Source organism: Podarcis pityusensis (genome assembly GCF_964106645.2).
Source record: "Podarcis pityusensis genome assembly, chromosome: 1".
Taxonomy (NCBI): domain Eukaryota; kingdom Metazoa; phylum Chordata; class Lepidosauria; order Squamata; family Lacertidae; genus Podarcis; species Podarcis pityusensis.
This window is the reverse complement of record NC_138028.1, coordinates 114,125,109-114,143,031: the sequence shown is the minus strand read 5'-3', so window position 1 is coordinate 114,143,031 and position 17,923 is coordinate 114,125,109. Positions and strand designations below refer to the sequence as shown.

Genomic DNA, 17,923 nt, shown 5'->3' with positions numbered 1-17,923 from the left:
CCCAGGCCAGCTGTCCCTGTGCCCCCATCACCACGTTATGCCACTGCTAGTGGCCCAGATGTTTGTGTGAGCACATGCAGATGTGCGATTGTGGTTTTTCCTGTTTGCAAATGTGCCCACGATTCCCAAGAATCAGTGGGCGGCTCCTGCTGTAAAACAACTATTTTAAATGAACCGTCACCGAGGGTTCAAGCCTCATAAGCCTCAGAAACCTCTTCCAAACAAAACTGCCGTTTGTTCTGAAAACATCTATTAAAACTTGGCTTGTACAACTTGTGACTCATCACACTTAATGCAGCCCATCAGGGATGGAGGGTCGTGCTCCACCTACTCACCCACCCAGCCCCATGTCTCAGAACTGCAAAAAAAAAAAAAAAAAAAAAAAGGTTGAGGCTCCGGGAGGACCCAAATGTATTACAGAGTTGTCCTCAGCATGTTGGGCTACAAATGATACAGGATAATTTCAAATTACTCACCTGACATTCCCTACACACACACCCCTTTGAAGCTACGTTGTGCTTTCCTAACCTTCACATCTGTGTCAATATTCTTTGTTTAGACGTTTCTGTCTGGAAATGACCATTTGGATTACATAAAGCAGCAACATAATACTGACCAGTACCATAACATTGGGGGGGGGGTATTCCCCCCACCCGATTTAAAGAGATCTAGCACATTGAGTCTGGTGCGGAGATCTTAAGAAACATAGCCCGTGTGATCACACAGGTGAAATGAAAACAAGCGCTGCTATTTTTGCTTCTGTGGCAAAGGTTTCTGCAGTGCTGATGGGGTGCTTAGCAGATGCAATGGCAGAGGCCCACCTGGCTGAACAGTAAAGCTCAGATTATTCATATTTACTAAGACATTTTTCAGCTTTTTCAGCTATCCTGCTGTCTCTGGTGTGTTCAAATAATAATAAAAAAATAGTAAGGTAAAGGTAAAGGTCCCCCTGCCCGTACGGGCCAGTCTTGACAGACTCTAGGGTTGTGCGCCCATCTCACTCAAGAGGCCGGGGGCCAGCGCTATCCGAAGACACTTCCGGGTCACGTGGCCAGCGTGACATCGCTGCTCTGGCGAGCCAGAGCCGCACACGGAAACGCCGTTTACCTTCCCGCTAGTAAGCCGTCCCTATTTATCTACTTGCACCCGGGGGTGCTTTCGAACTGCTAGGTTGGCAGGCGCTGGGACCGAGCAACGGGAGCGCACCCCGCCACGGGGATTCGAACCGCCGACCTTTCGATCGGCAAGCCCTAGGCGCTGAGGCTTTTACCCACAGCGCCACCCGCGTCCCTCAAAAAACAAAATAGTAGTAAAAAAAATAGTAGTAAAAAGATAAAGATAAAATGTTTTTTTGACTGGTCAGTTCAATTCAAAATGTAAAATTCAGTATCCATGTTTCATTCCCGCCAACTGATTCTTCTTAGTCCTCCCCTTATGTTTGCAAGGTTATTAAGTTTCACTAACAGTACTGAAACTTTGTGGCCACTGCTCCCTTTCCAATGCAACCCTTTAAAGCCAGGAACCTGAGGCCCTCCAGAAGTTGTTGGGCTCGCAGTCCCTTCAGCCCCAGCCAGCACAATTAATGGTCAGGGATGATGGGAGCTGGAATTCATCAATGTCTGGCAAGCCACAGGTTCCCCAGACCTGCTTTAAAGTTACAAGAAGCCTGTCAGGTGCAAAAGTCACTCTAGAATCTGAAGTCTTGATGAAGCAACTCTGTATCCCTAGTCTCCATCCCTCTCTTTCTTTTCTTCTTGATGATAGGAAGACTTCTTGCACATCATAATTTCTGCATAGTACTTCCTCTTGGCAATGTCTGCATTGCCTATTCTTTCTCAAGTTTGTGCTTTTCAACCCATGACCTGCTTTGGCATCCATCCTTTAGCCACCCTCCCTGTCAGTCTCCCTAGTACTCCTGTCCCTCCCTGGCCTCTGCCTAAACAGTATGACCCCACCCATACTGGATTTGATATCCCATTTGATATCCCACTGGATTTGATATCCCACTTTATCACTATATTAAGGAGTCTCAAAGTGGCTAACATTCTCCTTTCCCTTCCTCCCCCACAACAAACACTCTGTGAGGTAAGCGAGGCTGAGAGACTTCAGAGAAGTGTGACTAGCCCAAGGTCATCCAGCAGCTGCATGTGGAGGAGTGGAGACGCGAACCCAGTTCACCAGCTTATGAGTCCACCGCTCTTAACCACTACACCATGCTGGCTCCCTTTTCAACTGCCTTTTCAATCTAGGCTTCCCCAAAGTTCACATTTCTCAATCCGCTGCTGATTCTACAAACGTTCTTCAGCCACCTTTAGTTTGACTGACTCACTGAAATATTCGTATCCCACCTTTCTTGCAAGAGCATGTTGACAAGCTCACAATGAAGAGCCTCAAATACAGGACTAAAGCAAAAGGGGAGGAGACAAAAAGCAGCAATAAGCATACCCAGTTGGCAGAAAAACCAAGACCCTTGCTCTCCAGAGGGCTCCAAAAATGCCCTCTCAATTAAAATGGCAGGAAATTGGGAAAACTGGCAGCAAAGGGACCAAATGCGGGGAGTCTCAGAGTCTTAGTGCCACTTTAGAAAAGGCCCCATCTCAGACGTTCTCACGCCAAAAGTACTTCTATCTTGTCTGAATTAATTTTCCAATGAATAATCCACATCCACCCCTCAGCTACCATACTTTCTGACCTGTTCCCAGTCAGACAATCCCACACAGCAACTACTATGCCTAGCCTTTGTGAGGCTTTAATCCCAGTCAAATTGACATTTCCTTCTCTAATAGAAGCTGGACTGCAAATATTCCGAGAGCTATGTTCTCTGAGCAGTTGGAATGTTCAGGAATCCATTTGTTGCCAGAGGCTGCACTGGTCGCACAAGGGAAACACAACATAAACTATAAAAATTAAAAGCAGCTGAAATGAATCGGAAAAAGAACTGGCTTCTTTAAGAAATTGAGGTTTTTCAGCCCTAAGGCACATTCCCACATACAGTAAAGAGAAAATATGAGCTCAGTGTTCCTTTATGGCAAAGTATTCCATCAGCAATACATCAGAGTCATAATTATTTGGACGCATGGAACATCATTACATGGGTCTAAGAGACCCCTCTTCCCCTAACTACCCCATTAAAGTTGTCCCATAATTATTTCCAATTACCAATTCCTGCTTTAAAAAGTCTTGCATTACTTCTGGAAGGCAGTCTGACTTTTAAAGACATTTGCAGGAAGGAAAATGCAGATCTAGAGAGACAGTAGTTGCAATAAGGCCTTCCTGTGTGTCTTTGCCATCCATATTTGATTTACCAGCCTAGGCTACCTTTAACAAACCTACCTGAGCTGTCGGGGTAAGGGGGGAGCTGCACCACTTTGGCTGCAGCCTTCCCCCCTTCCCCCTTTGTTTTGACAGCTTGGGGGAGGCTTTGGAGTCGCGGGCAGGTGGTGCGCCGAATGTCCACCATGGGCAGCTTACTCGGCCCCCGTGGGCGGCTCGCTTGGCCCCCGGCTGCAGGGCGCGTGCACCTGAGCAGCTATCCCAAACCTGGGAGGGCACCCTCTGCGCCATGCCCCCCTTGGGAGCGCACCCACCCTGAGCATCGCGGGCATATGCTCTGCCGCTGGTTCCCATATGTTCCTGCAGAAACTCACCTCACTGAGAAAGAGTAATTGTCTGAGTTTCCCTGCTTCTGTCTGAGAGGGAGATACATGCTGCCACAGGCAGTGGCTGGATTCAGTGGGAAAAGAGGCTGATCAGTGTTGCCCCTGCCCACCCGCCGCCCCCAAGGCTGATGCAGCTGCAAAAGAATGGCTGGCCATTGTGACGTCATACTGATGCTGTCTGCCTGAAGACCGACAGGCGTATAAGCCTCAAACGGATAATGGCCAACTTAAAGGAGAAATTGGCCACCGTGCCTTCCTTCCCACAGATGCTGATCACCTGCCAGAAAGAGAAAAAGACACCCTGTGCCCTTATTGATTACGAGAAAGATGCTGCTTTCAACCCACAGCAAATAGGGGTGTCTGTCACTTGCAGTTATTTTTATTGATCATAGTTTAGTAATTATTTATTGTATTTGTTAACAGTGAATTTCTGCTTATTTGCTGTTGTTTTGAGAGTTAATTTTATTTTGTACTGTTATATTCTAACATTACTTTATTTGATATGTCGTTACATTTTAAAGTTTTGTTTTATTATGACTTTTTGTATTAGTTCAGATTATTTTAAGGCGCACATTCTTTGTTGTATGTTTTGTTGCTGTACATCGCCTTGTGTATAGTAATATAGAGAGGCAATATTCAAATTAAAAGTGAAGTGAAATCTTCTTTCTTTCTTTCTTTCTTTCTCTCTCTCTCTCTCTCTCTCTCTCTCTCTCTCTCTCTGTCTATCTCTCCTCTCTTTCTCTCTCTCTCCACACATCATATGCAAGTTTTCCCTCTACTCAGCCAGGTGCAATCATACACCACCCTCATCAGTTGGCTGCCAGGAATAAAATCATAGAATCATAGAATCATAGAATCATAGAGTTGGAAGAGACCACAAGGGCCATCGAGTCCAACCCCCTGCCAAACAGGAAACACCATCAGAGCACTCCTGACATATGGTTGTCAAGCCTCTGCTTAAAGACCTCCAAAGAAGGAGACTCCACCATACTCCTTGGCAGCAAATTCCACTGTCGAACAGCTCTTACTGTCAGGAAGTTCTTCCTAATGTTTAGGTGGAATCTTCTTTCTTGTAGTTTGGATCCATTGCTCCGTGTCCGCTTCTCTGGAGCAGCAGAAAACAACCTTTCTCCCTCCTCTATGTGACATCCTTTTATATATTTGAACATGGCTATCATATCACCCCTTAACCTCCTCTTCTCCAGGCTAAACATGCCCAGCTCCCTTAGCCGTTCCTCATAAGGCATCGTTTCCAGGCCTTTGACCATTTTGGTTGCCCTCCTCTGGACACGTTCCAGTTTGTCAGTGTCCTTCTTGAACTGTGGTGCCCAGAACTGGACACAGTACTCCAGGTGAGGTCTGACCAGAGCAGAATACAGTGGCACTATTACTTCCCTTGATCTAGATGCTATACTCCTATTGATGCAGCCCAGAATTGCATTGGCTTTTTTAGCTGCCGCGTCACACTGTTGGCTCATGTCAAGTTTGTGGTCAACCAAGACTCCTAGATCCTTTTCACATGTACTGCTCTCAAGCCAGGTGTCACCCATCTTGTATTTGTGCCTCTCATTTTTTTTGCCCAGGTGCAATACTTTACATTTCTCCCTGTTAAAATTCATCTTGTTTGTTTTGGCCCAGTTCTCTAATCTGTCAAGGTCGTTTTGAAGTGTGATCCTGTCCTCTGGGCTGTTAGCCACCCCTCCCAGTTTGGTGTCATCTGCAAATTTGATCAGGATGCCCTTGAGTCCATCATCCAAGTCGTTGATAAAGATGTTGAATAAGACCGGGCCCAAGACAGAACCCTGTGGCACCCCACTAGTCACTCTTCTCCAGGATGAAGAGGAACCATTGATGAGCACCCTTTGGGTTCGGTCAGTCAGCCAGTTACAAATCCACTGAGTGGTAGCATAGTCAAGACCGCATTTTACCAGCTTCTTTACAAGAATATCATGGGGCACCTTGTCAAATGCCTTGCTGAAATCAAGGTAGGCTACATCCACTGCGTTCCCTTCATCTACCAGGCTTGTAATTCTGTCAAAAAAAGAGATCAGGTTAGTCTGACATGACTTATTTTTCAGAAATCCATGCTGACTATTGGTGATCACAGCATTCCTTTCTAGGTGCTCACAGACTGTTTGCTTAATGATCTGCTCCAGAATCTTCCCTGGTATTGATGTCAGACTGACTGGGCAGTAATTATTTGGGTCCTCTCTTTTCCCCTTTTTGAAAATAGGGACAACATTTGCCGTCCTCCAGTCTGCCAGGACTTCGCCTGTTCTCCAGGAATTCTCAAAGATGACTGCCAGTGGTTCTGAGATCACATCTGCCAGTTCTTTTAATACTCTTGGATGCAGTTCATCTGGCCCTGGAGACTTGAATACATCTAAACTAGCCAAGTATTCTTGTACTATCTCCTTAGTTATTCTGGGCTGTGTTTCCTCTGCTGAATCATTTGCTCCAAATTCTTCAGGTCGGGCATTGTTTTCTTTATCGGAGAAGACTGAGGCAAAGAAGGCATTGAGGAGTTCAGCCCTTTCTGTGTCCCCTGTTTGCATTTCACCATCTTCTCCTCTGAGTGACCCCACTGTTTCTTTGTTCTTCCTTTTGCTACGAACATACCCATAAAAGCCTTTTTTGTTGCTTTTAACCTCTCTAGCAAGCCTGAGTTCATTCTGTGCTTTAGCTTTTCTGACTTTGTGTCTACACGTGCTGGCTATTTGTTTGAATTCCTCTTTGGTGGTTTCCCCCCTTTTCCATTTTTTGTACACATCCTTTTTTAATCTTAACTCAGTTAAAAGTTCTTTAGATAGCCACCCTGGCTTCTTTAGGCACCTTCCATGTTTCCATCTCATTGGTATTGCCTGACGTTGTGCTTTTACTATCGCCCTCTTAACAAACTCCCAGCCATCATGAACTCCCTTTCCTTTTAGTATTACTGTCCATGGGATCTCACCCAGCACTTCCCTAAGTTTTATGAAGTCGGCTTTCTTAAAGTCAAGAAATTGAGTCCTAGTATGCTTGGCTGCTCCTTTCCGCTGTATAGTAAACTTCAGAAGAGCATGATCACTCGCGCCTAATGATCCTTCCACTTCTACCCCACTAACCAGGTCATCAACATTGGTTAGGACCAGATCTAAAATGGCTGTTCCTCTTGTTGCTTCTCCCACTTTCTGGACAATGAAGTTGTCTGCAAGGCCAGTGAGGAATCTGTTTGACCTTATGCTCTTGGCTGAGTTTGACGTCCAACAAATATCCGGGTAATTGAAGACCCCCATTACTACTATCTCCCTTCTTTTTGCATGCTTGGCCATCTGTTCCAGGAAGGCATCATCTATGTCCTCCGTTTGGCTTGGGGATCTATAGTAAACTCCCACAATGAGGTCACTGTTATTCTTCTCTCCCTTAATTTTGACCCAAATGCTCTCACTTTGGCTTTGAGGTTCTAAATCTTGGATCTCTTCACAGGTATACACATCCCTGACATATAACGCCACTCCTCCTCCTTTCTTGTCTGGTCTGTTTCTCTGAAATAGATTGTATCCCTCCATTATTACATTCCAACCGTGGGACTTATCCCACCAGGTTTCAGTGATGCCTATTATGTCATATTTAGTTTGCTGTACCAAGAGCTCAAGCTCATCTTATTTCCCATGCTTTGAGCATTAGTGTACAGACATTGAAGTCCATTAATCATTCCCCCGTGTCTCTTATTTAAGGATTTTTTCCTCCTACCACTAGGTCTGCGTGCTGTTTGCTCCATTTGGTCTGTAAAACAGTACAAACTTATATACGACATATACATAAATTATAGCAACAGTGAAAAACTTTTAAATGGGTCCGAATTGTACTCCTCTTTCATGTAATTAATAAAAGGGGACCAGAATCTCTCAAATCATTCTTTGCTTTGCCTGCCTTCTCTTAATCATACCATTTCAGTGAGTTTTGACACTCTAGCAACATTGTCTATTTCTTCTTCCATCGGAATTACTTCAGCATGCCATTTAGCCCCAACCAACATTTCTTCAGCACTTCATCAGAAAATCTTCTTTCAAAATTTCAGCTTGGATGTAGTTTAATGTGTGTCTAGATCACAACTCAACATGTCTTGAAATGGGAGAGGGTGGAGATGTATTTTTCCAAGGATACATAGTAACCTTCTTACAAGATTGGGGGAAGTACGGTACATTTATGTTGTCTTCAATATGTACCAAAGGATATGAGGATGAATCCTGAACATACAGGGCCAGAGTGTGAAACCTGTGCCTCTCAGATGAACTCCAACTCCCATCATCCCCAGCCAGCATAGCATGGATGAAGGATGATGGGAATTATAGTCCAACAATATCTGGAAGACTACAGGTTCCACACACATATGCCAAAGCTTCATTAAATAAGACATTGGATGGTGGAACTAAAGGGATGGTAAGAAGCCACAAAGATGTGGAAATAGCATTTTCAAGGGCATTCTGCGTCCCTCTATGTATTTCGAGGTTTCCCCTCCCATAGCATATGAGATTGCTGCAACAGAACTATGTAATGACTCCACTTTTAAGGGAGTGAACTGCATGTGAATATCCAATTTTTGTACCAAGTGCAGAAGCGACCATTTTAGTCCCCCGAAAGGTGTCTTTATAATGAAAGCTGCTCAATACACTTTAGTATAAAAGCTTTTAGATTTTCATGCTGGGGGAAAAAGAGGTGCTTTCATGTAGAAATGGGATGCAATGCTGTGTTGGCCTTGCCCTGGAAGAAGAAAAAGTTCAGTCTTTCCAAATCCTTTCAAGCACAGAAAGGAAGAGAAAATTGAAAACACTGAGTTGTATCCCCAGGTGCTTCAAAAGCTAGACACAGACCCATTCAGGGCTGCAGAGCTGGAGCCCAATTTCTACCAGCAGAGAAGCTACTCCATTATGTCTCTTTAATGCTTTCAACATACAACAATGTGGGATGGCAGAAAGTCTCAAATACTTGGAAGGGCAGGGGAGTAAGGAGAAATGATAGAAACCGTGAAGGTAAGATGTCGTTCTTTCTGCAGCGTTCATTGTTCGTTTGCAATCCTGCTTTGGGAGGCCGGTCAGGAATCGGATCACAGCACGGCAGAAGCACTCTCCTTTACCAACAGACATTTTAGCGCAGAATTCTCAGTACAGTGCAAACAATCCCAGCTGTATTGCAGCCAGCTTTACGACTGAAGAAAGAGAAGACTCCACTTGGCAAGTTTTCGTTTTAAAGGAAAGGTGCAAATCCACAGGACGAGAGGCAACAGCAATGCATCACACACCACAAACTCTGGCCAAACCCACAGAGTACATTGCACTCCCTAGCTAACTGGTTGTACAGGTACGGTTCTGTAATGAAGTCCCATTATAAGATTTCAAGTCAGTTTTTGCCCATCACATAGAATTTCACTTGAAAGGAAGGGGTTAAAGTATTCAAGCTGTGAGCATGCACTAGATGTATTATATAGCAATTCTTTATTGTAATTGATAAGTGTAAACTGTTTCATTATTATTTGCTGTTGTTTAATTTTACTGTTCATTAAAATAATGAATATTGCTTTATTGGAAGCGGCCTGGAATGGTTGGGGCAACCCAGATGGGTGGGGAATAAAATAAAATGAGATGAGATAAGATAAGATAAGATAAGATAAGATAAGATAAAATAAAATAAAATAAAATAAAATAAAATAAAATATTATTATTATTATTATTTAGCATCAATGTATTTTTTCTTATAATGTGTATGCAAATAAAGTGCCTTTTCTAGGAACTTATGTATGTTTATAAACTGAACTACATGAATTGTGTGTGCGCGCGCGCACACACACATACCATTAATCATTTTAAAAATAAAAGTTTACCTCAGAAACAAGCTCATTTCTCCCCAGTGCTACATTAGCAATTGTGGTACTGGTGAAAACTAAATCACTTTCCAACCACCAAAGTCCATTGTGACGCTGCCTCTGTATCAATCCACTTTCCCCCTTTATGGCAACAGCCTCGGCAGGATAAAACTGTGATTATATCGGTGTACACACCATTACATTTTCTAGGTAACTATAAGTATGCAAATGGCGGAGGAGGGCTTGGAATCTCATCTTTTGCGAAAGCTTTAGACTGCAAAATGGCCTGTAGACCAGGCTTCCTCAACCTTGACCCTCCAGATGTTTTTGGCCTACAACTCCCATGATCCCTAGCTAGCAGGACCAGTGGTCAGGGATGATGGGAATTGTAGTCTCAAAACATCTGGAGGGCCGAGGTTGAGGAAGCCTGCTGTAGACTATGAAAATCCTGTGAAAACTCTTCAGGACAAATGAACTATTAAGATCAGAATATTTCAAATGGATTGAATATACACTGAATAATCCCAAAAGGGATCCCTCTCCCACATCTTCCATGTGTGTACGTGTTTGGAATGAATTAACCTAGTGAAAGAATTATGACCTTTTCGAGATGTCGGCACACACCAGTAATGCTGTGTTACAAATCATGTACCATGGAAAAACTGTATATATAAAAAGTATTTGGGAAGCCATTTCCTGTCCCATTATTTGTGGTTTGGGGTCAAGCTTCAGGTGCGTGGAAATTTCTTTCCAAGCAGTGTTTGTCATTTAAAGATAGAAAGCTGGAGAGCTGGAAGCTGCCTTTGCAGGAAGAACTGGATTTGCTTGCTGTCACTCTGGCACAACAAGTATAAATCTTAGCTCGGGGTGGATACGGGTGGGAGAGATGATATCTGTTTTCCTTTACTGGTTCTTCCTCACTTCACTGTAAATCATTTCTGCTTGGGGAATGTTGTGTGGCATTCAAAGGAACGCTTATGACTGAACAGCTACTTTAAAAATCGATTTGCTATACCCTCTTTCTAATTGGATGGTGGACAGCTACCACACAGAAATTCTGCAGAGGAGAGATAGCAGAAATTGAGAAGGGCAGTGAGTAGAGATGGAGACAAGAGTAAAAGGAGATGAACTGACATAAATGCAGTATCGTAATCTTTTTGTTTCACTTATTAAGCACCTTATACAAAAAAGTCTCAAGGTGATTTACGACGACCGGAACGATACAAGTCAAATATCCATAAATTATATCTAAAAGTGAAGAACGCAAGCCACAAGTCACAGGAATAGACCAGGTAACAGGTCCAGGGGCAAGGTCCTTAAATGCCCTGGAGGTGGACTGAAGGAAGCCTACCTGCTCCATCAGGACTACCCCCCGAGGTCAGCCCTGTGTCCAAGCCTGCCTGCCATTGGCCAATCACGCAGGCAGGCTTGGATCTAGCACCTGATAGGCGAAAGGGGTGTTATGCCCTCCTCATCAGCTCAGATGGGTTCCCAGTGACCAGAAACCCCTCATCAGGTCCTGTGGGGAGCAACCTCTGCCCCCAATGCCGCCACACCCGGAAGGTGAGCAGACTTACAATAACGGGAATGGTACAAGTCAAAGATCCATAAATGATGCATGAAATTTAAGAATGCAAGCCATGGGGACAGATCATACAAATCATTCTCAATACATTAGTCATCAGCTAAGGAACTTGGGCTCCATTTAAGCTAGAGGTGAAAAAACAGGAGTTTTCAGCTGGGGAGAGGTCTATTGCATTTGGGATCTGCTTTTACGCTTCCCCCATTGGTTGGCCACTGTGAGAACAGGATGCTGGACTAGATAGGTCATTGGTCAGAACCAACAAGGCTCCTCTTACATTCTTAAGTGTGCAAACCTAGGCATTTATTGTGCTTTGGGATATGTTGGTACAAAGGGAAGCAAGAGTTCAAAGCAAGCAGGAACACTTGGTTTTGATATTGAATTTTTACATATTTGTAACCCACCCTGGGATCTTATGGGACAGGGCAGGAAATAAATAAATATATCAATCAATCAATCAATCAATCAATCAATCAATCATAGAGTTGAAAAGGACCCTGAGGATCATCTAGTTCAATGCAGATATATGCAACTGCCTCTTATGGGGATTGAACCTGCAACTTTGATGTTATCAGCACCATGCTCTAACCAGCTGAGCTATCCATGAGACATAATAATGTAAAACTTTTAATTGACCCTTATATTTAAGCTTAGTTAAGCAGAACCACAATAGCAATGAAATCAGTAAACATTTTACAAAGTAAACCACTAGGCACATGAATAATCTTGGTACACGGACTGTTGCCGACCTCCTTCTGATATATAATGCTTTTCAGACTCTTAAAAACAAACACACCCAATCAATGTATCACGAGCAAAAATATATAGGCAGAGGGAAAGATGCATGGCTTAGCATATGTTAACTGCAAGGTTAATTGACCACAGCAGCAAGGTTAGTTGCAGTGCCCTCAAGGCTCATTATAGCTGCACATGGAAAACAGGCAGGCAACCCAAGGCATGGTTAAGTTTTCTTTGCTTGTCTCATCATATGGGAACCCTGCGTGATATGTGTGCCAAGGCACTTAAGACAAGTGCCTTGTTTGTCCAGGGAGCAATTTAAAGGCATAATTGCTCCATTTAAATGTTTTGCAGGTAAGACTGTGCTGCTAACAAGAGATCTGATGCAGCGGCAGCTGTGTGTGTAAAAATAACAACCCTATACACACTTCCATGTGACCAGCGTTATATCTGATTCCCCCACCCACAACTCCCTTCAAAGTGCTACTGACATCCCCTGAGCTTTGCAGATTAAATCCAATATAATATTTGGCTAGATTTACAACTAAACCATGGGCCAAAATATCTCTTATAAAACAGCACTCTACTTTTTTATTATTTTTGCAATAGGGAAAGGCTTCTGAATGTCTAAAACATATGTAATGGATGTAACACTGTTTATCTAACCTTTCCTAACCTATTGCTCTTCACGGTATTGGAAAAACCTTGCTGAAAAAAGCCTTTCTAAATATTTGAGAACAAATCACTTGCAGAATGTCCTGGAAATCACTTCTGGCTAAAATGTGTCTTCACAGAGCTGTTCATATTTCTTTGAAAGAGGGATTGTGAGGGGGTACATTTCTATCTACATAATACCTGAAGGATTATTTCTTCTAGGAACAGTGGTATTTTTCTAGAAAAAGAGGGGCCAGAACTCACCAGGAACACCTCCCTTGTTCTCTTATAATGGCAATGGTGCCCACCTGAGAGGTGCCAGAACTGAGTTCTGGGAAGTTACAGCCGGGGGGAAATAACCCTGGGGTGGAAGACAGTGCTTAGAAGCTGCAATATGTGGGGGGAGGAAGATGCAGGAGGTTACCATGTGGGTGGTTTGTGTGTAATGGGGGGGCGTTGCACAAAAGGAGGGGGAGGCATGGACATGGGGTGAAGGTGAAAACTGGCGCAAAGTAGGACTGTGGAAGAGAAGAGAGAAGTAGCTTCAGAAAAGTGGTTGGGAAGGTGAAAAGCAAACTTAATACAGTGGTACCTCAGGTTAAGTACTTAATTCGTTCCGGAGGTCCGTACTTAACCTGAAACTGTTCTTAACCTGAAGCACCACTTTAGCTAATGGGGCCTCCTGCTGTTGTGGCGCCACCGGAGCCCGATTTCTGTTCTCATCCTGAAGCAAAGTTCTTAACCTGAAGCACTATTTCTGGGTTAGCGGAGTCTGTAACCTGAAGCGTATGTAACCTGAAGTGTATGTAACCTGAGGTACCACTGTAGTTGCATGAGGTGGAAGGAGGGAGAATGTCAGAGAGGTTGTTGAGCAGAGCAAGCTGGGGTGCAGCCCCTAGTAAGTTCATAAATACTTTGTCATATTTTAGGCAACTTTGTTCAGATGTGTTTTCTGAGCCAAGACGCGGCTTCCTATACTGCAAGCATCCAATCTGTTGACTAGACATAAAATTATCTTGAAAGGTTCTGGGAAACTGGCCATGTTTGATACACTGCCATAAAAGCGAGGAAAAAAAATATGGGAAAAGGATGCTGGGATTACGTTGCATTGGAACACATTGCTGTTTTACTATTGGTGCTAACTAAATCTTACATTAAATAGATATTAAAATCCTATATCTATAGATATATAGATAACAGCTAGTATACCAAACCTTTCTTTTTCTTTATGTGGTGGCATTAGGCACCTAGCTATTTCTTCATTCAGTGATACAGCTGGAGATTATCAGTTTCCAACTGTATCTTTCAACAACCTCTACAGGGAGCTGGCTTCAGGCACTAGGTCTACTGGCGGATCAAAGGTAGATCTACACACGGGGGTGTGTGGAGCTATAAATAAGTCAGAAATTAAATTGTTATAACAAAAGAGAGAGAAAACGCTATGGAAAATTGCAATGATTTGTTTTGCTCTCCAGCGCCATCTGGTGTTTCATGTTTATAACGCATTCAAAACACTGTTTTTTGACTAATGTAGCTGAGTCCCTATTCTGTGTTACAAAGATGTCTGCAAATGTGACATGAAGGCCGGCAGCATTAACCCTGCCGTGTGGGAATGTCATGCAGACGAGACCTAGTCCTTAGAGACAGGCAGTCAGGTCGTGTATCCACGGCAGTGACCAGAGGAGGTATGACCGCTGGTAGGAACACAGAGAGAAAAAATGTCATGGTGCACCTGTAGCAGCAAAACTGGATGCCTTCATCTGCCCTCCCTGCAATAAACCATGCCTCTCCTGTCTCGGGTTGCTTAGACATATTTAATTACATAACAAGAACTTTGACAGATAGACCAAGTGGGATCCATTTAGTATGGGATTTGGGTTTCCAGTAACTCTGAAAATCCTTCATCCCCTAATGATGCCCCCCTCCAAAATAACTGGCATTTAGTGACATGCTAGCCATGGAACTTTTATTTAGCTTTCACGACTAAGAGCTATAGACAGCTCTGCCCTTCACGAACTTGTCTGATCCACTTTTAAAGCACCTGAAACCAATGGCCCTCAGCACATCTTGCGGAAAGTTGGTTCTGGAAATCATGCACCATCATCTGAATGAGCCCTTTCTTTTGTCTCATGCTCATTCATAAACAGTCCTGAACTTCCCCCTCACAACACTAGCTTAGCCGTTTTTTGTGCAGATGGATACATGCACATCCAATGACTCAAGGCAGCACGTTCCCTCCCCCGTCCCCCGCTTTCGGAAAGATTTCGGTGTTCATCTAGTGTGCTCCTGAGTCCTGCAGTACACATAAAGAAAGATGGTGAGGGCCAAACAAGACAGTACGCAACATTTTAGGGTTGCCATATTTTGAAGAGCGAAAAAGAGGGCATTCAAAGCAAATAAACACAATTTGTCTCAAATTTTACCTCTAAAAAATGAGGTGGCCTCGAAAAGGAGGACACATGGCAACCCTATTTAGCAAACTTGTGAAGGGCATTTTTAAAAAGAGAGGAAATGGCAGGTGTGGGCTCTGTGATCCAGACCTTGGATGCAACAGGGTAGACAACATTTTACAGCCCTCACTCCACCCACCGTCTGGTGCAGATTCAGGGCCCTAGTGCATCCAATTTTGTTTTTTAAAAGCCGGCCATGTAGTTGTTCACCATCATGAATTGTGCCTTGTCTCATTTGGCTTCATCATCCCACTGATCCTTTCTCTCTCTTTTTGTTTCCGCTGCTGGGATTCCAAGCCACTGATGATGATTGGTTTGATACCATTGCATTTACAAATGCATTAATTAACCACTTTGTAGGACGAAGCCACCAAAGAGACATAAAAATAGAAGAAACCAGAAAAGCAATAAAACACTTTTGACAAACTTAAAAAAATGACAAACCCCTCTGTGTACAAATTCTAATAGAACAATAAAACCATTTCTGCAGCTGTGTGATTAACAGTGTTCAATTAACCTTTTAAAAAAAAAAAAAAAGATTCCATCAACGGTGTCTCCAGAAAATTTTAACACATCACTTGGGAAGACAGGTGAACTAATCCCAGTGTACCGGAAGAAGCAAAGATCACCAGTGTCAAAGCAATGATTTTTCAACATCAACTTCGTTGGACTGGTCATGTTCTGTGGATGCCTGATTATCATCTTCCAAAGCAAATATTCTATTCCCAACTTAAAAATGGAAAGTGTAATGCTGGTGGTCAACAAAAGAGGTTTAAAGGCTCTCTCAATGCAAATTTTTAAAAATGTAGTATAAACACTGACAACTGGGAAACACTGGCCTGCAAGCGCTCCAATTGGAGAACAACCTTTACCAAAGGTGTCATGGGTATGGGTTTTGGAGATACTCGAACTCAGGACGCAAGGGAGAAACGTGCTAAGAGGAAGGCACGCTTGGCAAACCCTCACCATGATCAACTCCTGCACAGAAATGTATGTCCCCACTGTGGAAGGATGTGTGGATCCAGAATTGGCCTCCACAGTCACTTACACACTCACTGTTAAAACCGTGTTCATGGAAGACAATCTTACTTGGCTACGAGTGATTGCCAAAGAAGAAGACGCAATTAACCTTGCATGTAGTCTGTTTAACCAGCTTTACAGGCTCGGAGTGAGAAAGGACGGCCTTGTCTTAACCAAAGGACACATCCTTTGCATTTGTGGTGCATTCAGGTTAACTGAGGTGCTAAATGAACCAGGGATGGGGAGCCTCAGGACCAGAGGCCCAATGTGGCCTTCCATGTCTCTCTATCTGGCCCTCAGATATGGCTCTCCATAGAGCATACCTCTTCCTCAGCCACACCCCGTACAGACCCTTGAGTATTTCTGCCTGGCTGGAAAGTGTCCCTGAATTCTGATAATGCCTCTTGCATGCCTCCTTGGAGGATAGAAGAGTTGTGTGAGTGTATGCAGAAACTTGCCTACTGTAAAAAGGTGAACTTCACACTTGTTGCTTTTCCAGCTTTTCCCTCAGCCTTCCTGCTTGCTGCCACTGGCATCTGGTCCTCAGAACAATGCCCAGAAGGAAATGCGGCCTACAGTTTGAGAAAGTCTCCCCAACCCTGAAACAGACAGTGTCAAAGTTGCCATGTGGACATTTCCTCATTCTACCATTCAATGCTTCACCTGAGTTATGGGCTGATCTTGCAGCCTTCACAATTTGACCTTGGCTTTTCATTTGCCCCAAGGTTTTCCCCAACCCTCTGAACACTTATCTGAATTCAGAAGAATGGAAAGACTGCCAAACTGTGGGTTACATCAAAGCAAGTGTTATCCCACACACTTACCCCTCTAATATTTCGCCAGTGAAAATAAGGATGTCCTATTCTAAACCCTCCAAAATTTCTCCAGTGGAAATAGGGACGTACAAAGGAAAAACAGGACATTTGAGGATCAAATCAGAAACCGGGACGGCTTCTGTAAATCCAGCACTGTCCTTGGAAAATAGGGACACTTGGAGGGTCTGCAAACATTCCAGTGCATTCTCCTCATCACTTTCCTTATCACAAAAAGTCTGATATTTGAGGGGAATGAGTTTGTTGAGTGAGACATCCAAACCAGTTTCAACTGCGCCAACTGAATTTGCCAGAATGTGACTGCATCCCACCCAAAAATAGCGCCTGGTACCAGTTGTTGCTCTCCCTGCCCCATCATCAAAGTTCCATGCATTTAAAATGCATAAATAGGAGAAAATTAAACATGGCCATGTCTCTTCCGCTTTAAATCTGTTTAACACTGGGACCTTGTTCCCTTTGATACAAGGGTGGAAGATGTGGCCAGATTTTTAGGAGGAAGTTGCAGAAATAAAAGGAAGACGACCACGAATTGCTACTTCGACAATGTCAAGTTCTTGGTCAGATTCCAACCTTTAACCTAGGTGGGCGGCCTTCATTAACTAAAGCAGCATTCATTCTCTTTAAGGCAGAATATGGTCCTAAATATACCCCCAGCTGCTGAAATGATTTGCCAGCACCACTGCTTACTTTATATTGCAAGCACTTAACATTCTCTAGAACCCTTCTTCAAAGAGAAGTATTTGGTTTTTATTAGCAGCGGCCGAATAAATGATTAACTGGGCTTAATGTAGCACATATCAAAGAGCGATTCCTAGCCTGATTTCTATCACCACCCCAGCCAAATGAGCACACACAAACGTTGCGGGCAGGAATAGGCCACAAAATCACAACAGATTTTCTGCATGCAGCAAATAAGCCGCACCACGATAACAATTTTTCCCCCTGTGCTACTTTCAAAGGGCTTCCTTTTTCATCGCCTAACGATAACACACAATTAAGAACTCCGATTGGCATTTTTCTGATGGTGCTAAAGTCATAAAGACACAAGGAAGCTGAAGCTGGAATGGAAAGCTAGAAGTCAAGTGGTTCTGAAAGGTCCATATAGTCATTCATAAATCTGTTCCATCTCATTCTGACATTTGGGC

At 43.6% G+C, this 17,923-nt stretch overlaps 1 protein-coding gene across 4 annotated transcripts in view; it reads right to left on the bottom strand.

Annotated features, from left to right (window-relative positions):
* PDE1A (phosphodiesterase 1A) overlaps positions 1-17,923 on the bottom strand; it is a 135,888-nt gene that overhangs the window by 49,104 nt on the left and 68,861 nt on the right. Inside the window, exon 1 of one of the 4 annotated variants that reach the window (XM_081024169.1) lies at positions 3,648-3,772. The exons of the other annotated variants lie outside the window; for them this stretch is intronic. Coding sequence (XP_080880295.1) covers positions 3,648-3,706 — 59 coding nt within the window. The 5' untranslated portion in view covers positions 3,707-3,772. Of the gene's footprint in view, positions 1-3,647; positions 3,773-17,923 lie in introns of those variants that run through there. 4 annotated transcript variants of the gene reach the window in all.